A 20,000-nucleotide genomic window follows, 5' to 3' on the forward strand; every position below is an offset into this window, starting at 1 on the left:
TGGCGGTAAGGTCGAGGGGGAGGTTCCAGACAAAGAGCGACCCAAGGGATATACCATCATACCACAACAGAGAAGGAAAACTCTGTACAGAAACCCCCGTGAGCCACTGCCTTGTGGTTAGCTCCAGGGAAAGCAAAGGCTAAGGGAGTAAACCCCAACAGAAAATCAGGAGTGGAGCCCCTCAGGCGGATGGTGAAGGAACATGTCACCATCCGGCAACTCCTGCAGCTGCGCTGACACTGACTGTATTGGCTCGCCTTTCTGCCAGACCCTGCCAGCAAAGCCGAGAGGGGGGGTCCTGACGTCTGGGCAACCCAGGATCTCCATATCATTAGCCCAGGCCTGCACCTGGAGAGGTCACTCCAGCTGCACTGTCTCAGTGCAGAAACAACACGGGGAGCAGCAGTCTACCAGTGTTAAGTCATGGCTCATTTGGAGTCGAGCCGGGTGCTAGGGGTTGCTCCCGACGGTGGGAGGAACCATTGTGTTCCATTGGGTCGTTACCGCCCGCCTTAACCCGGGCAGCCCCCGGGCAGTTAGGTACTACCCCGGCCACAACCTGCTTGCTTCATCGGGTGCATGGAGCTTAGACAAAATCGAAAGGCAGGTTGTAAAACCCAGCACCAGGAAATAATCAAAAGACCAAAAAGTCACCAGCCCTGCGGCTGGCAACCTGGAATGTCAGAACATTGTGCCCTGGCCTCTGTGACGATCTTCAGCAAGTTGACGACGCTAGAAAAACCGCTATCATCAATCACGAGCTGTTAAGGCTCAACATTGACGTTGCCGCCCTTCAAGAGACACGTCTTCCATCCAGTGGAAGTCTGAAGGAGGGAGATTACACTTTCTTCTGGCAAGGACTGGAGCAAGACAAGCGCCGACTTTATGGGGTCTGCTTTGCAGTGCGAAATTTTCTCTTGCCATCAGTAGAACCTCCTTCTCAGGGGACTGAGCGTATCCTCTCCCTCCGTCTCACAACCTCCTCGGGACCCTTGCACATCTTTAGCGTCTACGCCCCCACACTATGCTCCACAGCTGAGGATAAAGATGCTTTCTATTACGAACTTGAGGCCAAAATTGCAGAGATCCCACCGAAAGACAACCTGCTCATGCTCGGAGACTTCAATGCCCGCGTGGGCGCTGACTACATCTCCTGGCCACACTGCATTGGACATTTTGGCGTTGGCAAGCTTAATGAGAACGGACAGCGACTACTTGAGCTATGCTCTTACCACAACTTGTGCATTACCAACACCTTCTTCCTCACCAAGCCCCACCACAGAGTGTCTTGGAGACACCCCAGATCCAAACACTGGCACCAGCTTGATCTCATTGTTACTCGGAGACCCATGCTAAAGCACGTGCTCGTCACCCGCACGTATCACAGTGCTGACTGCGACACGGACCATTCCCTGGTCAGCAGTAAGGTGCGCCTCCAACCTAGACGAACCCATCGCTTGAAGCAGAAGGGCCGCCCTCGCATCAACACGGCAAGAACATCAGTGCCAGAGCTGCGGGAACGCTTCGCCAGAGCCACTGATGAGGCCCTGGAGGACTGCCCTGTAGACAGTGTTACGATGCGATGGGAGTACATCCGTGACACCGTGTACAAGGTCGCCTCAGACACCTTCGGGAAGAAGGTGAAAAAGAGTGAAGATTGGTTTGTAGCAGGGATCGAGGTGCTGGAGCCTGCCATCACTGCAAAACGTACCACTCTCCTTGAGCACAAGAGACAGCCTTCTGCAAGGACAATGGCTGCCTTCAGAGAGGCACGTAATAACACCAAGAGGATTGCCCGAAAGTGTGCGAACGACTACTGGCTGAAGTTGTGCAGCGATATTCAGACTTCGGCAGACTGTGGTAATATCCGAGCCATGTATGAGGGCATGAAGAAAGCGTTTGGTCCCAACGCCATCAAGACTGCTCCCCTAAAATCCACTTCCGGCGAGATCATTACAGATCGCAGAAAGCAGATGGAGAGATGGGCTGAGCACTACCAGGAACTGTACTCAAGAGAGAACATTGTTACTGACACAGCCATTAGAAATACCATGCCGCTGCCCATCATGGAGGAGCTTGACTCGCCACCCACCATCGAGGAACTTGGGAAGGCCATCGATTCACTTGCCTGTGGGAAAGCACCAGGCAGTGATGGAATTCCATCAGAGATCATTAAGGCAGGAAAAGTGAGCTCTCTTCTCGGCCACCTCCACAACCTCCTGCTCAAATGCTGGGAAGGGGGCATCATACCCCAAGACATGCGAGACGCTAAGATCCTCACGCTCTATAAGAACAAGGGCGATCGCAGTGACTGCAATAACTATCGTGGGATCTCCCTCCTCAGTGTTGTGGGGAAAGCCTTTGCACGTGTCATCTTTAACCATCTACAACTGCTCGCCGATCATGTGTATCCGGAGTCGCAATGCGGGTTCCGAGCAAAACGGTCAACAATTGACATGGTGTTCACCCTTAGGCAGCTACAGGAGAAGTGCCGTGAGCAGAGACGTCCCCTGTTTCTTGCCTTCATGGAACATGGTGGGCACAGTCCAGTATGGCGAGTCATCGTCAGACCCCTTCCCAATCAGGTGTGGTGTGAAGCAGGGGTGTGTCCTGGCGCCAACACTCTTTGGCATGTTCTTCTCCCTGCTCCTGCGCTATGCCTTCTGCAACTCCGAAGACGGGATCTTCCTCCATACTAGGAGTGATGGGAAGCTCTTCAACCTCGCCCGCCTCAGAGCAAAGACTAAGGTCCGCAGGGTACTCATACGGGAGATGCTGTTTGCAGATGATGCTGCTCTTGCTGCACACACTGAGGGTGCCCTCCAGCGACTCATCACTTGCTTTGCAGATGCATGCACAGAGTTTGGCCTTGCCATCAGCCTCAAGAAAACCAATATATTGGTTCAAGATGTCAACACCACTCCTGCAATCACTATCGGCGACAACACCCTGGAGGTAGTGGAGAATTTCACCTACCTTGGCTCCACCATCTGCAGCAACCTATCCCTGGATACCGAGCTCAATATAAGGATAGGCAAAGCAGCAACCGCCATGGCTCGACTAGCAAAGAGGGCTTGGGACAACACTCTGCTGACACTCAAAAGAAAACTGAAGGTGTACCAAGCATGCGTCTTGAGCACCCTCCTCTATGGCAGTGAAGCTTGGACTCTATATTCTCGCCAAGAGCAAAGACTGAATGCCTTTCATATGCGCTGCCTCAGACGACTCCTGAGCATCACCTGGCAGGATCATATCACAAACAGAGCCATTCTGGCTCAGGCAGGTATGCCAAGTATGTTCACCATCCTCACACAGAGGCGATTGCGCTGGCTTGGCCACCTGTGCAGGATGGATGACGGTCGCATCCCAAAGGACGTTCTGTATGGGGAGCTTGCCACAGGAACACGACCAACTGGACGGCCAACCCTGCGCTACAAGGACGCCTGCAAGCGAGACTTGAAAGCGTGCAGCATCTGCCCAGCTGATTTGGAAGCAGTGACATCGAACCGCGAAAATTTGCGATCCACCGTCAAGACTGGTGTCCTTCTAGCCGAAGAAAAAAGAGCAATGCAGTGGGAGGAGAAGAGGACCCGCCGGCAGCAAAGCGTTCAGCCTGCCCCCACTGACTCCACCACTGCTTACACCTGCAGCAAGTGCCAGCGGTGCTGTCGCTCCCGTATCGGACTCTACAGCCATAGCAGAGTCTGCAACCAAACCACAGACTGACCTGGGTGCAGATTCTAAACCATTGTCTCTCGAAGACAGAAGGATGCCAACAACAACAAGTATGTGTGTGTGTGTGTGCGCAAATGAGTGTGTGAAACTGTGTGCGTGTGTGAGAGTATGTGTGTCTGTGTGTGTGAGTGTGTGATAGTAAATGTGTGTTTGTGTGTGAGTTTATATAAACACTGTCCAGAACAGTTCTTTCAGTTTATATATTTTATCTCTCTTTAACGATTTTCCTCTGGCTGGATAAAACTTTTTTTTTTAAATAAACTTTTTTATTAAAATTAAACTTTTTAAAAGAGTTTAATAAAGAATAAAAATAAAACAAGGGTTAAATAAAATAAAACAAAATATTATTTAAAAAAATGGTTTATCAGAGTCAGAATATTTCATCTCTCTTTAACATCTTTGCTTCGGCATGATCAGATTTTTTTTTAAGTTAAAACTTTATTGTTTATTTATTATTTAAGCTTTGTTTATATCAGTATTACAATACATAATATCTTTACTTCATCTTGATCAGGAATTTTTTTTTTATTAAAGATAAACTTTTTACAAGTTAAAACTATATATTAACATCATGGTACTGAATTATTACCATACTCGTATAATATTAAACTTACATGGTACTTCAAAGAATATCACGTGACTGGAATGGTGTGTAGAGAGTATGATATTACCATAGTACAGTTCAGAAAAACATGGCAGTACCGACTGATTAGTGTGTAACTGGCATAATTATTGCCATATTATGATTTAAAACAACGAATCGCGTCACGAACATGCTTGTGATGATAATCATGAGCTCGTTATTAATGTCAGATGAAGGTTTTGAGTTAGTTATTGAAGCTAAGCTAACTTACCTGAACAAACTAACACAACATGAACTTTGAGCTTCACCAACCAAACTGATTTTAATCACTACGCAACAAATCATCACTGCAATTCTGATATTATTCACTTAATATCTCTTATGATTAAGTTAAAAAAAACAACAACATTGATTAAATCTGAATAAATTGAGTGATTTATCCAAACTACCTGTTACTGTCAGAGCTAAGCTGCTGTTTACCACACAAGCACTATATTAAACACATCTCCGCTCTGATTATTAATATATGAGTACATTGACAGGTGTCTCGCCTCATTTATCGCGTCTTGATCCGGAAAGAGTGAAACTATTCAACACGCTTTTGCACGATTGACTCTCGTGTTCAGTCAGAGTTCATCACGGCGAGTGACGTCAGCGCGCCAGGCCCCGCCCCCTGTGCGTGCTCGCGCACTGATCTCTGGTCAGGTGGACGCGCGGCGCGCTCTATGTTCTGTAATCACACTGAGGCTGAGACACTGATCCGGGATCAGCTTTTATTTGCACTTTCAAGCGCTGCATAGCGGATCTTTCACAGTCTGTAAAACAATCAGCAAGAGTACTTTGACGGTACCATCGTACATGACCAAAAAGCATGGAAATACTACAGTACTTTTTCGTTAATGACATACAAAATTAATACAGTAGTTCGTTCGTTCGCCACATCTGATGTTGCTCTGCAATCACACACACTCAATTCTTCCCTGAGACTCACTCGGGTTCAACTTCAAGCATATTAATTAACGCAGGGGGTTTTCAATCTTCTACATGCCAAAGACCCCAAAATGTAAACACAATTAAAATATACTCACAACTTATATGGTGAAAAAGTATAATATTATTAGGCTGATATATTATGCAAAATATTTCGCTTTGGTTTGTATATGTTACATTATTATGTTTTTCACCTCACTTTAATGCTGCACTGTTATATAATTTAAAATTATTTCTATTTCATTTCATCCAATCTTATATTCATTTATTTTTGCACTTTTTCTCTGAGCTTTTCCATGGAGGCCAGATTGAAAACCCCTGGTCAAACACAGAGAACAGAGAATGATAAATATCAGAGAACAGCGGATGATAAATAACCTGCAGTTACACAGAAGCCCACACACACTTTCTAATTAGTGCAGATGTAAACAACTAACTGACACTACTTCTAGATGCACATGGTGAACCGCTGATTAAAACACACGCATTGGATGGAATAAACAGCAGCGGATCAGAAAAATATGAATAAACATCATTAATGTTCACACACACACACACACACACACACATAAATGATGCAAAAAAAAAAAGAGAAGTGAAAGGCAGCAAGTGTAAAAATAGCACGTGGGCCAGAACTGAAGGCATCTTGTTTTCCAGTAAAAATATCTAAACAAACATTCTTCAACCAAGATACATTTACTTGAGAAGCAAAATTACATACATGATATTTTAAATACATTTTAATAAATATAATTTTTTAAGAATTATTCTCACATCTTTTAATATTGTATAAAATGTTGTGGCCAATGACAGAATGAGTGCAGTGCGCTTGCAGAGACTCCGCCCACACACTCTTCTGATTGGCTGTGATTTTCTATTGATTTGGTTGTGATGTGATCTTGGTTGTGCAAACCAAGACTTAATATCTGATGTCATTTGGCTTCTCAAGTAAATATACGGTATCTTCATTTCATTCAAAAATACTGAGGAAGAAGCTCATTTTTTTGCAGTGCATAAGAACGAAGCGTCTTGTGTCTGTGGTTTGAGCGGACGTCTCTTCATCGTCCTGATGCTGACGCGTGAAGCTGCTACACCACACTGCTCTTCTGCAGCTCCTCGATCAGAGCTGTGGATGAAAACACAACAATCCCAGTGTCAAATCTAGAACCGCACTGTATTTCTCTCAAGAGCAGCAGAGGAAGAGCACGACAGACCGCTGATGATTTCATCTTTGGTTTTCTGCAGCTCTTTGCGCATCTCCTCCAGGATTTCCTGTTATCAGACACATCATGCTTTAGTAAGTCAGTCTGTTCAAAAGAGAAACGAGTCGATGTGTGAGAAAGAGCTGCTGACCTCTTTGAATTTCTCCAGGTCGGAACCGTCTCTGGATCCAGAGTCTCCTCCGGTGCTGCTGCCGGGTCTCGTCCTGCAAGAACCACAGACACATGGAGCTTTAGTGCTCAGAGACTCACAGAACCCTCAGAGACTCACAGAACCCTCAGAGACACACAGAACCCTCAGAGACTCACAAAACCCTCGGAGACACACAGAACCCTCGGAGACACACAGAACCCTCAGAGACTCACAAAACCGTCAGAGACACACAGAACCCTCACAGAACCCTCAGAGACACACAGAACCCTCAGAGACGCACAGAACACTCGGAGACGCACAGAACCCTCGGAGACACACAGAACCGTCAGAGACACACAGAACCCTCACAGAACCCTCAGAGACGCACAGAACACTCACAGACACACAGAACACTCAGAGACACACAGAACCCTCACAGAACCCTCAGAGACACACAGAACACTCGGAGACACACAGAACCCTCGGAGACACACAGAACCGTCAGAGACACACAGAACACTCAGAGACACACAGAACCCTCACAGAACCCTCAGAGACGCACAGAACACTCGGAGACACACAGAACCCTCGGAGACACACAGAACCGTCAGAGACACACAGAACCCACACAGAACCCTCAGAGACTCACAGAACCCTCAGAGACTCACAGAACCCTCGGAGACACACATAACCCTCGGAGACACACAGAACCGTCAGAGACACACAGAACCCTCACAGAACCCTCAGAGACACACAGAACCCTCAGAGACGCACAGAACACTCGGAGACGCACATAACCCTCGGAGACACACAGAACCGTCAGAGACACACAGAACCCTCACAGAACCCTCAGAGACACACAGAACCCTCAGAGACGCACAGAACACTCGGAGACGCACAGAACCCTCGGAGACACACAGAACCCTCACAGAACCCTCAGAGACACACAGAACACTCGGAGACACACAGAACCCTCGGAGACGCACAGAACACTCACAGACACACAGAACACTCAGAGACACACAGAACCCTCACAGAACCCTCAGAGACGCACAGAACACTCGGAGACACACAGAACCCTCGGAGACACACAGAACCGTCAGAGACACACAGAACCCACACAGAACCCTCAGAGACTCACAGAACCCTCAGAGACTCACAGAACCCTCGGAGACACACATAACCCTCGGAGACACACAGAACCGTCAGAGACACACAGAACCCTCACAGAACCCTCAGAGACACACAGAACCCTCAGAGACGCACAGAACACTCGGAGACGCACAGAACCCTCGGAGACACACAGAACCGTCAGAGACACACAGAACCCTCACAGAACCCTCAGAGACACACAGAACCCTCAGAGACGCACAGAACACTTGGAGACGCACAGAACCCTCACAGAACCCTCAGAGACACACAGAACCCTCAGAGACGCACAGAACACTCGGAGACGCACAGAACCCTCGGAGACACACAGAACCGTCAGAGACACACAGAACCCTCACAGAACCCTCAGAGACACACAGAACCCTCAGAGACGCACAGAACACTTGGAGACGCACAGAACACTTGGAGATGCACAGAACACTCACAGAACCCTCAGAGACACACAGAACCCTCAGAGACGCACAGAACCCTCGGAGACACACAGAACCGTCAGAGACACACAGAACCCTCACAGAACCCTCAGAGACACACAGAACCCTCAGAGACACACAGAACACTCAGAGACACACAGAACCCTCACAGAACCCTCAGAGACACACAAAACCCGTCACAGAACCCTCGGAGACACACAGAACCCTCGGAGACGCACAGAACCCTCAGAGACACACAGAACCCTCAGAGACACACAGAATCCTCACAGAACCCTCGGAGACACACAGAACCCTCTGAGACACACAGAACCCTCTGAGACGCACAGAACCCTCAGAGACACACAGAACCCTCAGAGACACACAGAACCCTCACAGAACCCTCGGAGACACAAAGAACCCTCGGAGACGCACAGAACCCTCGGAGACACACAGAACCCTCAGAGACAAACAGAACCCTCACAGAACCCTCAGAGACACACAGAACCCTCAGAGACACACAGAACACTCAGAGACACACAGAACCCTCACAGAACCCTCGGAGACACACAGAACCCTCGGAGACGCACAGAACCCTCAGAGACACACAGAACCCTCAGAGACACACAGAACACTCAGAGACGCACAGAACCCTCAGAGACACACAGAACCCTCAGAGACACACAGAATACTCAAAGACACACAGAACTCTCAGAGACACACAGAACCCTCAGAGACAAACAGAACCCTCACAGAACCCTCAGAGACACACAGAACCTTTATAAACACACAGAACACTCAGTCCGAAGCATGAAATACCTGCTCAACGGAGCCGCGGATGCCGGAGAAACTGGGCTCTTCTCCTGAGTCTTAGGCGCTGAGTTCACCCTGTTTAAACCAGTGTGCATATCATTAACTAAACCAACTAAAACATTTTTGTTAAGCTGAAATGAAACAAAACATAAATATAAAATAAAAAAACTAGACAATAATTAAAACAAGATGAAGTTCAACGATTACTATCTGAAATAAAACTAAAAGAAAACTCTTTAGAAATATTTTTAAAAACAAAAACTAATACAAATGACAAAAGCACATAACTAAATAAATAAAATAAAAATGAAAACTGATGACAGGTTTAACTGATCCTGTGAACAGACACACAGAAGAAGACGCGACTTTACCGTGAAATGGACGACGGCTTCTCCCACGGCTTCTTCACCACGTCTGCTTTATCTGAATGAGAAACAAAGTACGTTTGAGGTCAGGATGTGAAGTGAACCGTTCAGCGTAAACAGGAAGTAAACAGGAAGTGCGGTAAGAAGTGATTTTCTCACCTGCAGATCTGGAGTCATTGTTCACAGAATCAGCCTGAAAACAGAGATCAGAGATCAGAGATCAGCGTCGCCATCACACACGGAGCTCCAGTAAAACACAAACACACTTACGCTGCTCGCTTCAACCTTCTTCGCCCCTGGAGTGTCCGTAGCTTTTCTTCTGTAACACACAGAGGGGAAGATCTGTAAATAAGGCTGCAGACTGTCTGATGGCCGTGACACATTACTGAAGTGGAGCTGCTATATTCACCAAAACCATGATTTCAGAATGACTCATACCCAGCTGACTAAAATATGTTCAAAGAGCGTTTTGCTAACGTTCCCATGACTGTGTGTCTATGAATGTTCTCTGACTGTTCAAAATCATTCATCGTTTTGAATCGAATACATCGTTCATGGAATGTTTTCTTCTGAAATGTTTTAGTTAAGACGTTTATTAAATGTTACTTGTTTCAGAACGTTCAGAGAACATTCAAAAGTAACGTTCACATAATGTTTGAAGAATGATACGATGGAACATTTCCTTAATGTTCACATAACCAAGAAAAATAACGTTTTTAAGACATTTAAAAAACGGGACATTTTGAACAGTCGGAGAACATTCATTCAGTCATGGGAACGTTAGCAAAACGCTCTTTGAACATATTTTTGTCAGCTGGGTATGTGCATGGTTTCGGTGAATAAAGCAGCTCCACTTATATTGCTTGTTGCACTCTCTACCATTCATAGTAATATGAGTGCACAGTCTCTGTATACAAGTATAAGTAATTTGTATAAGTAAAGTCTTTGGTAAAGAGATGTAGAATCTGGTTGTTAAACGACTTCCTGTCTAAGCGGGTGGTTTTGGACTAAATTTATGCTATAGTATTCCAGAGCAAACATCATATGATTGTGGTGGCATTTAACTGACCGTCGAGCGAGAATTGCACTCATTTCTCCCATCAGTCCTGGTCCTCCTCCTCCTCCTCCTCCACCTCCTCCTCCTCCACCTCCTCCTCCACCTCCACCTCCACCTCCTGAACTGGCGCTCGCCGCAGGAGCCGGCGCTCCACTGTCGTCCTGCACATCCAGTGAACAACCAGCAGAGGGCTCTGAGTTCATGCATGAGAGTTTCTCTACGCTTTTGACTTTAAATTTGAAATTTATTTGAAAGATAACCCCTTGAGATGTCTCAATGAGACCTGAGATGAGATGAATCTCATTTTCGAGGGGGTCCTTAGAACAAGCACGAATACAGACAACAGGTTACATTGTATAACACATAATACTTCACATTCATACCAACATTTAGCTCTCCATAACTATCTCCTCACATACCAGCCCTCTAAGTACATTGAAACAATAAGTGTCGTTTAAGGGCTTTCATTGTACACAACAATATTCAAAGTTTTTGAGGGGCAGAATTAAAATAAAAAACATCTTGATTTTATGTTGTTTAGCTTAGTTTGTCTCATTTTAAGTCATCTTGGGGCCCCTGGTTGAAAAGCGCCAGCCCACGACCTCATACAGTGGGTGTTTACATCTGTCAGGTGATCAGATCTGTAGTTCTGATGTATCATCGACAACACTGAAGGACCGCCCACTCACCTGTCAATCATTCACTAGGAACATGTACAAAAGCTCAAACATAGAGACAGAGCGACACGCGTTATAATCTGAAAACCAAGCCCACCGAGGGGGAAAACGTCTCAGATTACGTATGTAACCCTGGTTCCCTGAAGAGGGAACTCAACCTCGAGACACTGTGGGAACTGCATGGTTGCGTCATGAAGCACGTGTGAAATCAGTCCAATGGTGTGACGATACCCACTATACCCCATAATAACCAATGCCTGACTGTGTGAAATCATCGCTTACACTAAGACACAAACATCCTAGACCCTGGAGTGGAGCCTAGATCCAAGATATAAAACCCCAGGACCAGCCTGCCGCATCACAAATGTCATGGAGGGAGACACCCAACAATAAAGCTTTTGAGGCAGCCATACGCCGCTTCATAAGCAAGTGAGATAGCCTCGACCACCCACTTGCTCATCCTCTACTTAGATGCAGGGTAGCCTTGCCTAGGTGACCCGAAACAGACAAAGAGTTGATCCGACTTTCGCCACAGGGCAGCTCTGTGGACATAGGCATCCAAAGCCCTAACAGGGCACAGCAGATTAAGAGTGCCACAAAGAAAACGAGTAATGAGAGGATCTCTCCCCAATTATGCACCACCCAAAGGAGTGTGGTAAGCAGATATAGCCGCCACATACACCTTTAAGGTGGAAGAAGATAATCCAGCAGAGAAACGTTCTTGCAAATAATCAAGTACTGAACCAAAGGGCAGTTGATTGGATCCAATTGACGTTCTCCACACCAAGAAGAGAACAGTCTCCACTTCAGTGCATATAGTCTTCTCGTGGAGGGAGCTCTGGACTGGAGAATGGTCTCCACGACCTCGGTCGAGAGACCCGATTCTATGAGCTGGGCCCCCTCACAGTTCCACAACTCCGGGCGAGGACGATAAAGCCGTCTAGAAAGAACACATCAGGTCCAAGAACCAAACTCGGGCCGGCCAGTTCAGGGCTACTAATAATAGACGGGCCCCTTCCCGGCAAACCCTCTCCAGAACTCCTGGGAGCAAAGATATCGGAGGAAAGGCATACAGGTATAGCCTTGGCCACAACTGAACCATCGCATCCAACCCCAGGGGAGCTGGATGCGTGAGGGAGAACCACATGGGACAGTGAGGGGTGAAGTCTCCATTCCCCGGGCCTCAGCCCCTGTCTCGACAAGATGTTCTGACCCACCGCTGCAGGGGTCTCATGTACAAAAGTCTAAAAGTTATTAGGTTGGATGCAGCTGCCATAAGACCCAACAGTCTCTGAAACTATTTCACAGTGTCTGGCCAAGTTTTACCCCATTTAGAGCTGAGAGAAACGATGCTGTACGAGCAGGGGACAACTGTGCCTGCGTCGTTGTCGAATCCCAAACCACGCCTGGAAAAGTGAGCCTCAACCCCAACTTTCTTATGTGAGACAGAACGACCTCTCGATGCAGGACTGTCATCTGCTCAGAGCTGAAATCAACCAGTCGTCAATTTAATTCAACACGAGAATGCCCTGGAGTCTCAGTGGAGCCAGAGCTGGTGAAAGTGAATGTGCGGGGCGATAAACCTAGGCCGAAGGGAAGAACCCGATATTGGAACCTCTGGTATTGGTCGAACAGCCACCTTAGTGCCCTGAAACGGCGAACCGGCAGGGAACAACCGAACTGGCAGCACTGCGGCCCTCTTCCCCCAAGAGAGCGTAGAGGAGAAACGGGCACCCTGTAATGAGGTGGAAACCATTTCTCCCCGGAGGGGCCTTCATAGTTGAAGCCTTCTTCGAGATAATGACAGTCCTCAGATCTTGACTGCGGCTGCCACTGATTGGGACCCCCCTGATTGTGGAGGAGCCCGAGTGGTGACGCTTTGTTTCTGTTGCACTCTATGCTGTGAGGAGCTCGTATACGGCCGAGACTGGCGAGGAAGAAACTTCTGGAACGCCGCTGCTTGTTTCTTCGCATCCTGAAACCTCTCAGCGACCATGTTAACCAAGTTGCCGAAGAGGCCAGAAGGCCAGAGCGGAGTGTCCATAAGAACAGATCTATCCCTATCTTTCATTTCGGATAGATTTAACCAAAGATGTCTCTCCGTGGCTGCCATTGACCGGCCTACTGACTTAGCCGTCTCCTTGGTGGCCAGAAGAGACAAATCTGTTGTGCGCTTTTGTGCACTTTTGTGTCCTTAAACGCTCGTTTTTTGGGGTCGATGGCTTATAAAAACTTATTTTTGGGGTTTTTTAGCTTGTTTGCTGTACACCTTGTCACATAGCAGCTTTTAGACATTGATTTGTTTTTTCTTATAAGTCAGAAATGACAAGGAGGCAGCTTCTCACAATACAAAGTCAATGGAGACTGTTGGAATGCACTCTGTCTCTATACAGGCATCTTATTAAACATCACTGAAGATGAACACAGTGGATCAGGGGAACTTCGGACTGACCTTGGCCACTTTCCGTAGTTTAGCTCCAGCGAGTGCTGCGGCCAGACCTCCATCTCCTCCTAGTCCTCCTCCTCCTCCTCCTCCCCCTCCTCCTCCTCCTCCTCCTCCTCCCCCTCCTCCTCCTCCTCCTCCACCTCCTCCTCCTCCTCCTCCTGAGGGCGGGGGTGGGGGTGGTGGAGCTCCTCCTCCTGAAGGAGGTGGTGGTGGTGGTGGGGGCGGCGGGGGTCCTGGAGCAGGTGGAGGTCCGGGTGGAGGAGGAGGAGCCGAGGCCGGACCGGGAGGAGGAACAGGAGGCGGGGCTGGTGCCGCCTGTCTCTCTCTCTCCAGTCGCTCTTGCTCCTGTCTCTCTCTCTCCTGCTGCTCCTGCCTGAACACACACACACCAGTTACACTCAGCATCTCACTGACATCCACATGAGAACCATTTAAAATAGAAATTAATAAATGCACAAACAAATCAATAAATGCACAAATAAAAAAATAAATGCACAAATAAATAAATGCAAAAATAAATGAACAAAATTAATAAATGCACACATAAATTAATAAATGCACAAATATATTAACAAATGCACAAATAAATAAACATTAAATAATTTATTTGTGTGTTTATTAATTTATTTGTGCATTTGTTAATATATTTGTGCATTTATTAATTTATTTGTTTGTTTATTAATTTATTTGTGCATTTGTTAATTCATTTGTGCATTTTCTTATTTATTTGTTTGCTTATTTAAATGCACAAATAAATTAATAAACGCACAATTAAATTAATAAATGCACAAATAAATAAATAAATAAATAAGTTAATAAATGCACAAATTAATATTTAATTAATGCACAAATTAAACATATTTAAATAAATAATATAAATGCACAAATAAATTAATAAACGTACAAATAAATGAATCAATAAATGCAGAAATAAATTAATAAATGCACAAATAAATAAAAGCACAAATAAAAACTTAAATAAGTCAATTAAATGCGCAAATAAATAAATGCACAAATAGATAAATAATATATATTTTCACAAGGGGCAAATACATAAATGAATAAATATATATTCTCAGGGGCCAATAAAAAAAAGAATAAATAAATAAATATTATACAAAAAGAAATATATATTATATTATATATTTTCAGAGGGACTGATAAATAAATATATATATATTGTATATTCTCAGACAGACAAATAAATAGAAAACTTGTATCGCTTCTGTAATGTGACGCATGAAACGCATGTTCAATGAGAAATAAATGTGGGCGGGACTTGATGTAATTGGTTGATGAATAAGAGGGATTGATGACATCAGCTGAGGAGGAAAAGTGTTACATTCTGATGAGTGTAGAATAAGATCACTGGTGAATCACTAACAGTAAGTGAAGTGAATCAGGATTGATTTGGACTGTTGTGCAGGTCTGATCTAATGATGAAGATGAAGATGATGTTCATACCTCCTCTTCTGCTCTAACTCCTCAGCGCTCGGGCCGTTCTGAGGCGGTCGAGGAGGAGGAGGACACGCACCTGTACGACAGAAACCAAATCACACAGATAAGAGCAAACTCTAAACATACAGGTAATACGAGACAGTAGTAATTCCTGATCACTGACCCGAATCCGTCTGACCGCTGAGCACGTCGAGCGCGTGCATCATCCAGCTAGCGAACTGAGCCGCGTCTTCTTTACTGACGAAGTTTAGCCCCCACACCTGCCGCGAGTCCCGCCACTGGTGGAACGTGGGAGTGGCCTGGTTATATTTGATCCCGCGGACCAGAGGACAGTTAATGACCACCTGCACACACACACACACACACACACATCAGAACACACTGGAGCTCGGCTTACAAACCCGTCGCTGTTCTGCATCACATTCACAAAGGCCAGGATACATAAAAAATAAATCTGAATGACAACTAAACAAAATACCATGAGGTTCTGACAAAATGTAAATTTCTCCTGTCTATTAAAAAATCTTTAAAGTCCCACTGTAGTCAATAATTGTACCAAAATGACATATTTAAATGTTTTTTTTCCTTGAAAAAAATTATTCATACCTTGGACAGTGTTTATATGTGTTTATATGTGAACTATAAACTTTTATCCCAGTACTGTGATAATCAGATTTTTTGTAAGACAGAAATAATGATACTCTGTGGTTAAAAAGTTTCATATCTATACATGACAACTGCTCTCTCTGGATCAGACGCAGATCTGCATGTCTATGGGCTTTCCTGGAGCTCAAACAGTGGAGCGCTGGCGCTTGCAACACCAAGGTCAGGGGTTCGATTCCCAGGGAAAGCAAGAACTGATAAGAATATAAATGTGTACCTTGAAATGCAATGTAAGTCGCTTTGGATAAAAGCGTCTGCCAAATGCACAAATGTAAATGTAATGTTCGCTGTGATCGAACTCGGTTTAATACACAGAGCGGAATCGTTGTCATTTATGAGTAAGATTGCGTGGGAGTTTGAATCAAGATTTTTTAAAGATTAATCATGCAGCTCTAGCATATGAATGCAATTACTCCTTACATTTTACATGGCACCAAACTTTAAGTTTATTTCAGCTACAAAAGTAGTGATCTACAGGGCAGTGAAGGTACTACAGCTCGTGCGTTTTTCTCTTACTCGCCCTAAACTGGTCATCAAGTCCACTTCACATGATGTGCGTGCATTAGCAGGACGTTGCTGAAATGCACGAGATGAGGACATGATGAGGCCGAAACCAGTGACTATTTCATTTCACTTAACATTATTTTATTTATCCAATGTATTGAAGAGATGTTTTTGAGGCATATTGGTTTACTTGCACCCTTTTGGATTGTTGAGGACTAGCTCATCTTTGAGCCAACATTCAGCACCAGTAAAACACTTCAGTTCTGTTCACGTTTTGTTTACTCAAGTTGCATTGGAATTAGTGACTTGTAGAGATATTTTCGCAGTACATTCGCTCAAGTATTGTTTTTAGGTACTCTTTACACCTCAGATGGCGTGCATCAGCACACGAAACAATCTCACAGGAAATGAAAGACAATTCAGGAGCTGTGAGACCGAGACGTCTCAGAGAAAACCACAGAGATCTGCAGCACACGACACTTTCCTACGGTGCCCAGCGTGCAAATAAACAGCAATGAATGCATTAACACACCAAACATGAAGATATTCAGTGTAAAACTGTACATACAGTATCTACAACACAATCTCTGTGACTTCCTCCTTCCTTGTGCTGTGGCTTCACACACACTAAACTTCCCATGATTGTCTCACACGTTAAATGCCCGTTTACCTGGTATAAATGGCTGTAAAGGAGTGCTATAATGCCCTTTTCACAAGATGTAAAATAAGTGTCTGATGTCCCCAGAGTGTGTGTGTGAAGGTTTAGCTCTAAATACCCCACAGATATTTTTATAGCATGTTAAAATTGTCACTGTTTACATTTACATTTACATTTATTCATTTAGCTGACGCTTTTATCCAAAGCGACTTACAATTGCTATATATGTCAGAGGTCACACGCCTCTGGAGCAACTAGGGGTTAAGTGTCTTGCTCAGGGACACATTGGTGTCGCACAGTGGATTCGAACCCGGGTCTCTCACACCAAAGGCATGCGTCTTATCCACTGCGCCACACCACCCACCACCTGTTTGAGGGTGAGCAAAAACGCACGGTTGATGTTATGCGACTAAAACGTCATTTTTTCCTCTCGCTATAAGTCATTCCAAACATCATGGCGACAGATGTTGGTGGGTTTACGTATATCCCAGCCACCGCACTGGCCATTATAGACGTGTGTGTGTTATCCAGTCATTAATGGTCAGGAAAGACCCTTATACTGGGAGCAGCTCATATGAGGAGTTCTGGGTGTTTCTCCCTCAGATCTGCTTCCAGGTCTTCATTGTGGCATTTCTTTGAGGTTTAGAATCCAGTAGTCCTGTAATTCTTTTGTCTTTTATGAATTTAATAAAGAAAGTCTCGTATTCTGTCCAAACACACCGCGTTATCTACGTCAGGTGACCTGCAAATGCGCAAAAACTGTTTCCAGTGCAGTTTCGCGAAATATTTCTTTTTCGAATTGCCTGAAAAACCTCCTCATGCGAGCGTAACAACTTTTTTGCGATAAATATAGGGATGTCCCGATCAGGTTTTTTTGCCCTCGAGTCCGAGTCCGAGTCATTTGATTTTGAGTATCTGCCGATACCGAGTCCCGATCCGATACTTAATACATAAAAAAAAAAAAGAATAAAGAAGAGCGAAAAAACAGATCCAGGATGTTCCTTATTTTTTATTTAATTCACCTTATTTTAACATTCAACAACTCTGTTAACAAACAGAGCACTTCTGTGAGGTAGCTTGAACAATCAAGTAATAAATAAATTCTTCACTTTTGGACTTTAGTGCAACAGTAAATATAAAAAAAGTCTAATATATAAACAAATAGCACCTCAACTTAAAATAGCCGGCAGGCATGTGAACAAATAAAAAATAAAAGTGCTACAGTGTTTGCAAAGCCAGTAATGTGCTTTTAGGAACTGCACTCCTAAATCTTACACCGGTTTCACACTGCACTGTTAGCAGAGCGTGCAGTGCGTATTTTTTTCGCCGCCCATGTTAACAGATTAAACCAGGCTTTAGAGCATTCACACCGCGCGCAGAGGCGGCGCGGCAGCGCGTAGCAGAGCAGAAGTGCCGCGATCGTTTCGGCGCCGAGTCTATTTTTGCTGCGCCGCTTTTGCTGAATTAAAGTGACAATACATTGATCATGGCCAAAATACACCGCAGTTTTATCCAAAAAGTGCATAGATGATATCTATTGTGTTTTAAACAGTCAATCAAATGACCAACAGCAATTTAAAAAGAAAACAAATGTCCAAAAACAAACTTGTTGCCATGACAATAAAAACAAAGATGAACAAAAAGTTATATGAAATTATTAATAAAATAAGCTTCTTGACAAGTCTTTATTCTTAAATGTATTTGAAAACGAAAAAAGCAATGCCAACTTATCCATTATAGAGTAGCCTACTCTGTCTGTAGCCTGCCCTACACAACCCGCGGTTCAGCCGCGCATGACAAAAGCTGCCAGTGTGAAAGCAAAACGCGCGTGTCCTGCCCCTGCCCTGCTCACCATATGAACTGCTCCTGCGCTGCTTACACTCTGCTAACGCATGCAGTGTGAAACCGGCGTAACTCTGTGCCACCGCATAACTATAGATGTGTTAAAAAATAATGAGAATATATATACATATATATCCGAGTCCTGATCGGGAGGTAACGTCCGATTCCGATCGAGTCTGAAAACACGTGATCGGATCGGGACATCCCTAGATAAATAGGAGTCTTTGTGAAAATGACGTGTGTCCATTGGGCGTATTTTCAATTCGCAATTTCAATTTGCGCAATTTGATTAGCATATTCTGTCATGATAATCTATAAATCGTGTTCAGGGGGCGGGGTTTATGTAAATTCTAGGGTTGGTGATGTCACTAACTCGGGAGGAATGTGGTGTAGTCTCTACCAGCCGTTTGTTGTAGTCCTTAAAAAGTGAATTCTGTTAAAGTAAATCTCTCCCTTTGCTTTGAACTTTGAGTGTTGTAACTTTGCAGATGTTGTTTATGCTCAAACAGCAACATTACACACTAACTAAAGTTTGAGAAGTGAAATCATAATCGACCAGCCCTTTAGAGTGGTGTTGTCACCTGTTGATCCGCCTGCTGCTTGCGTCCCACCACCCTGAAGCTGTTGTTACTGGGGTTCTGGAAGATGTGGATCCGGCTGACGGCCTGAGCACCGGAACCGGCCGGTAACCAGCGCTTACTGCCGTCATCGTACATCATCACCGTGGCCCGCGCCTGACAGATGCTCTGCTCACTGGAAAACACAACAGCAGATCACTTCAGAATCAGGGGTTTGGGGTCAGGGAGCACTCAGGGGTTTGGGGTCAGGGAGCACTCAGGGGTTTGGGGTTAGGGAGCACTCAGGGGTTTGGGGTCAGGGAGCACTCAGGGGTTTGGGGTTAGGGAGCACTCAGGGGTCAGGGGTTAGGGAGGATTCAGGGGTTTGGGGTTAGGGAGCACTCAGGGGTTTGGGGTTAGGGAGCACTCAGGGGTTTGGGGTTAGGGAGCACTCAGGGGTTTGGGGTTAGGGAGCACTCAGGGGTTTGGGGTTAGGGAGCACTCAGGGGTTTGGGGTTAGGGAGCACTCAGGGGTTTGGGGTTAGGGAGCACTCAGGGGTTTGGGGTCAGGGAGCACTCAGGGGTTTGGGGTCAGGGAGCACTCAGGGGTTTGGGGTCAGGGAGCACTCAGGGGTTTGGGGTTAGGGAGCACTCAGGGGTTTGGGGTTAGGGAGCACTCAGGGGTTTGGGGTTAGGGAGCACTCAGGGGTTTGGGGTTAGGG

General features: G+C 45.5%; 2 protein-coding genes across 10 annotated transcripts in view; both read right to left on the minus strand.

The window, feature by feature from the left end:
* Positions 1–4,981, minus strand: part of akt2l (v-akt murine thymoma viral oncogene homolog 2, like) — a 28,635-nt gene extending 23,654 nt beyond the window's left edge. For 2 of the 6 annotated variants that reach the window (XM_079860714.1, XM_079860709.1), the window contains exon 1: positions 4,768–4,971. The gene's annotated coding sequence lies outside the window, so the exon portion shown is untranslated. Of the gene's footprint in view, positions 1–4,349; positions 4,376–4,767 lie in introns of all 6 variants that reach the window. The other 4 variants (XM_079860713.1, XM_079860711.1, XM_079860710.1 and 1 more) reach the window with 4 other exon arrangements.
* Positions 4,982–6,337: 1,356 nt separating this feature from the next.
* Positions 6,338–20,000, minus strand: part of vaspa (vasodilator stimulated phosphoprotein a) — a 31,300-nt gene continuing 17,637 nt past the window's right edge. For all 4 annotated transcript variants that reach the window (XM_079860720.1, XM_079860721.1, XM_079860719.1 and 1 more), the window contains exons 3-14: positions 19,303–19,474; positions 15,218–15,398; positions 15,061–15,130; positions 13,603–13,969; positions 10,486–10,634; positions 9,687–9,735; positions 9,576–9,609; positions 9,423–9,474; positions 9,058–9,126; positions 6,662–6,734; positions 6,523–6,580; positions 6,338–6,434 (exon numbers count right to left, since the gene is read on the minus strand). In XM_079860720.1, coding sequence (XP_079716846.1) covers positions 6,397–6,434; positions 6,523–6,580; positions 6,662–6,734; positions 9,058–9,126; positions 9,423–9,474; positions 9,576–9,609; positions 9,687–9,735; positions 10,486–10,634; positions 13,603–13,969; positions 15,061–15,130; positions 15,218–15,398; positions 19,303–19,474 — 1,312 coding nt within the window. In that variant the 3' untranslated portion in view covers positions 6,338–6,396. The remainder of the gene's footprint in view (positions 6,435–6,522; positions 6,581–6,661; positions 6,735–9,057; positions 9,127–9,422; positions 9,475–9,575; positions 9,610–9,686; positions 9,736–10,485; positions 10,635–13,602; positions 13,970–15,060; positions 15,131–15,217; positions 15,399–19,302; positions 19,475–20,000) is intronic.

This window comes from Squalius cephalus (genome assembly GCF_949319135.1).
Source record: "Squalius cephalus genome assembly, chromosome: 24".
Classification (NCBI taxonomy): domain Eukaryota; kingdom Metazoa; phylum Chordata; class Actinopteri; order Cypriniformes; family Leuciscidae; genus Squalius; species Squalius cephalus.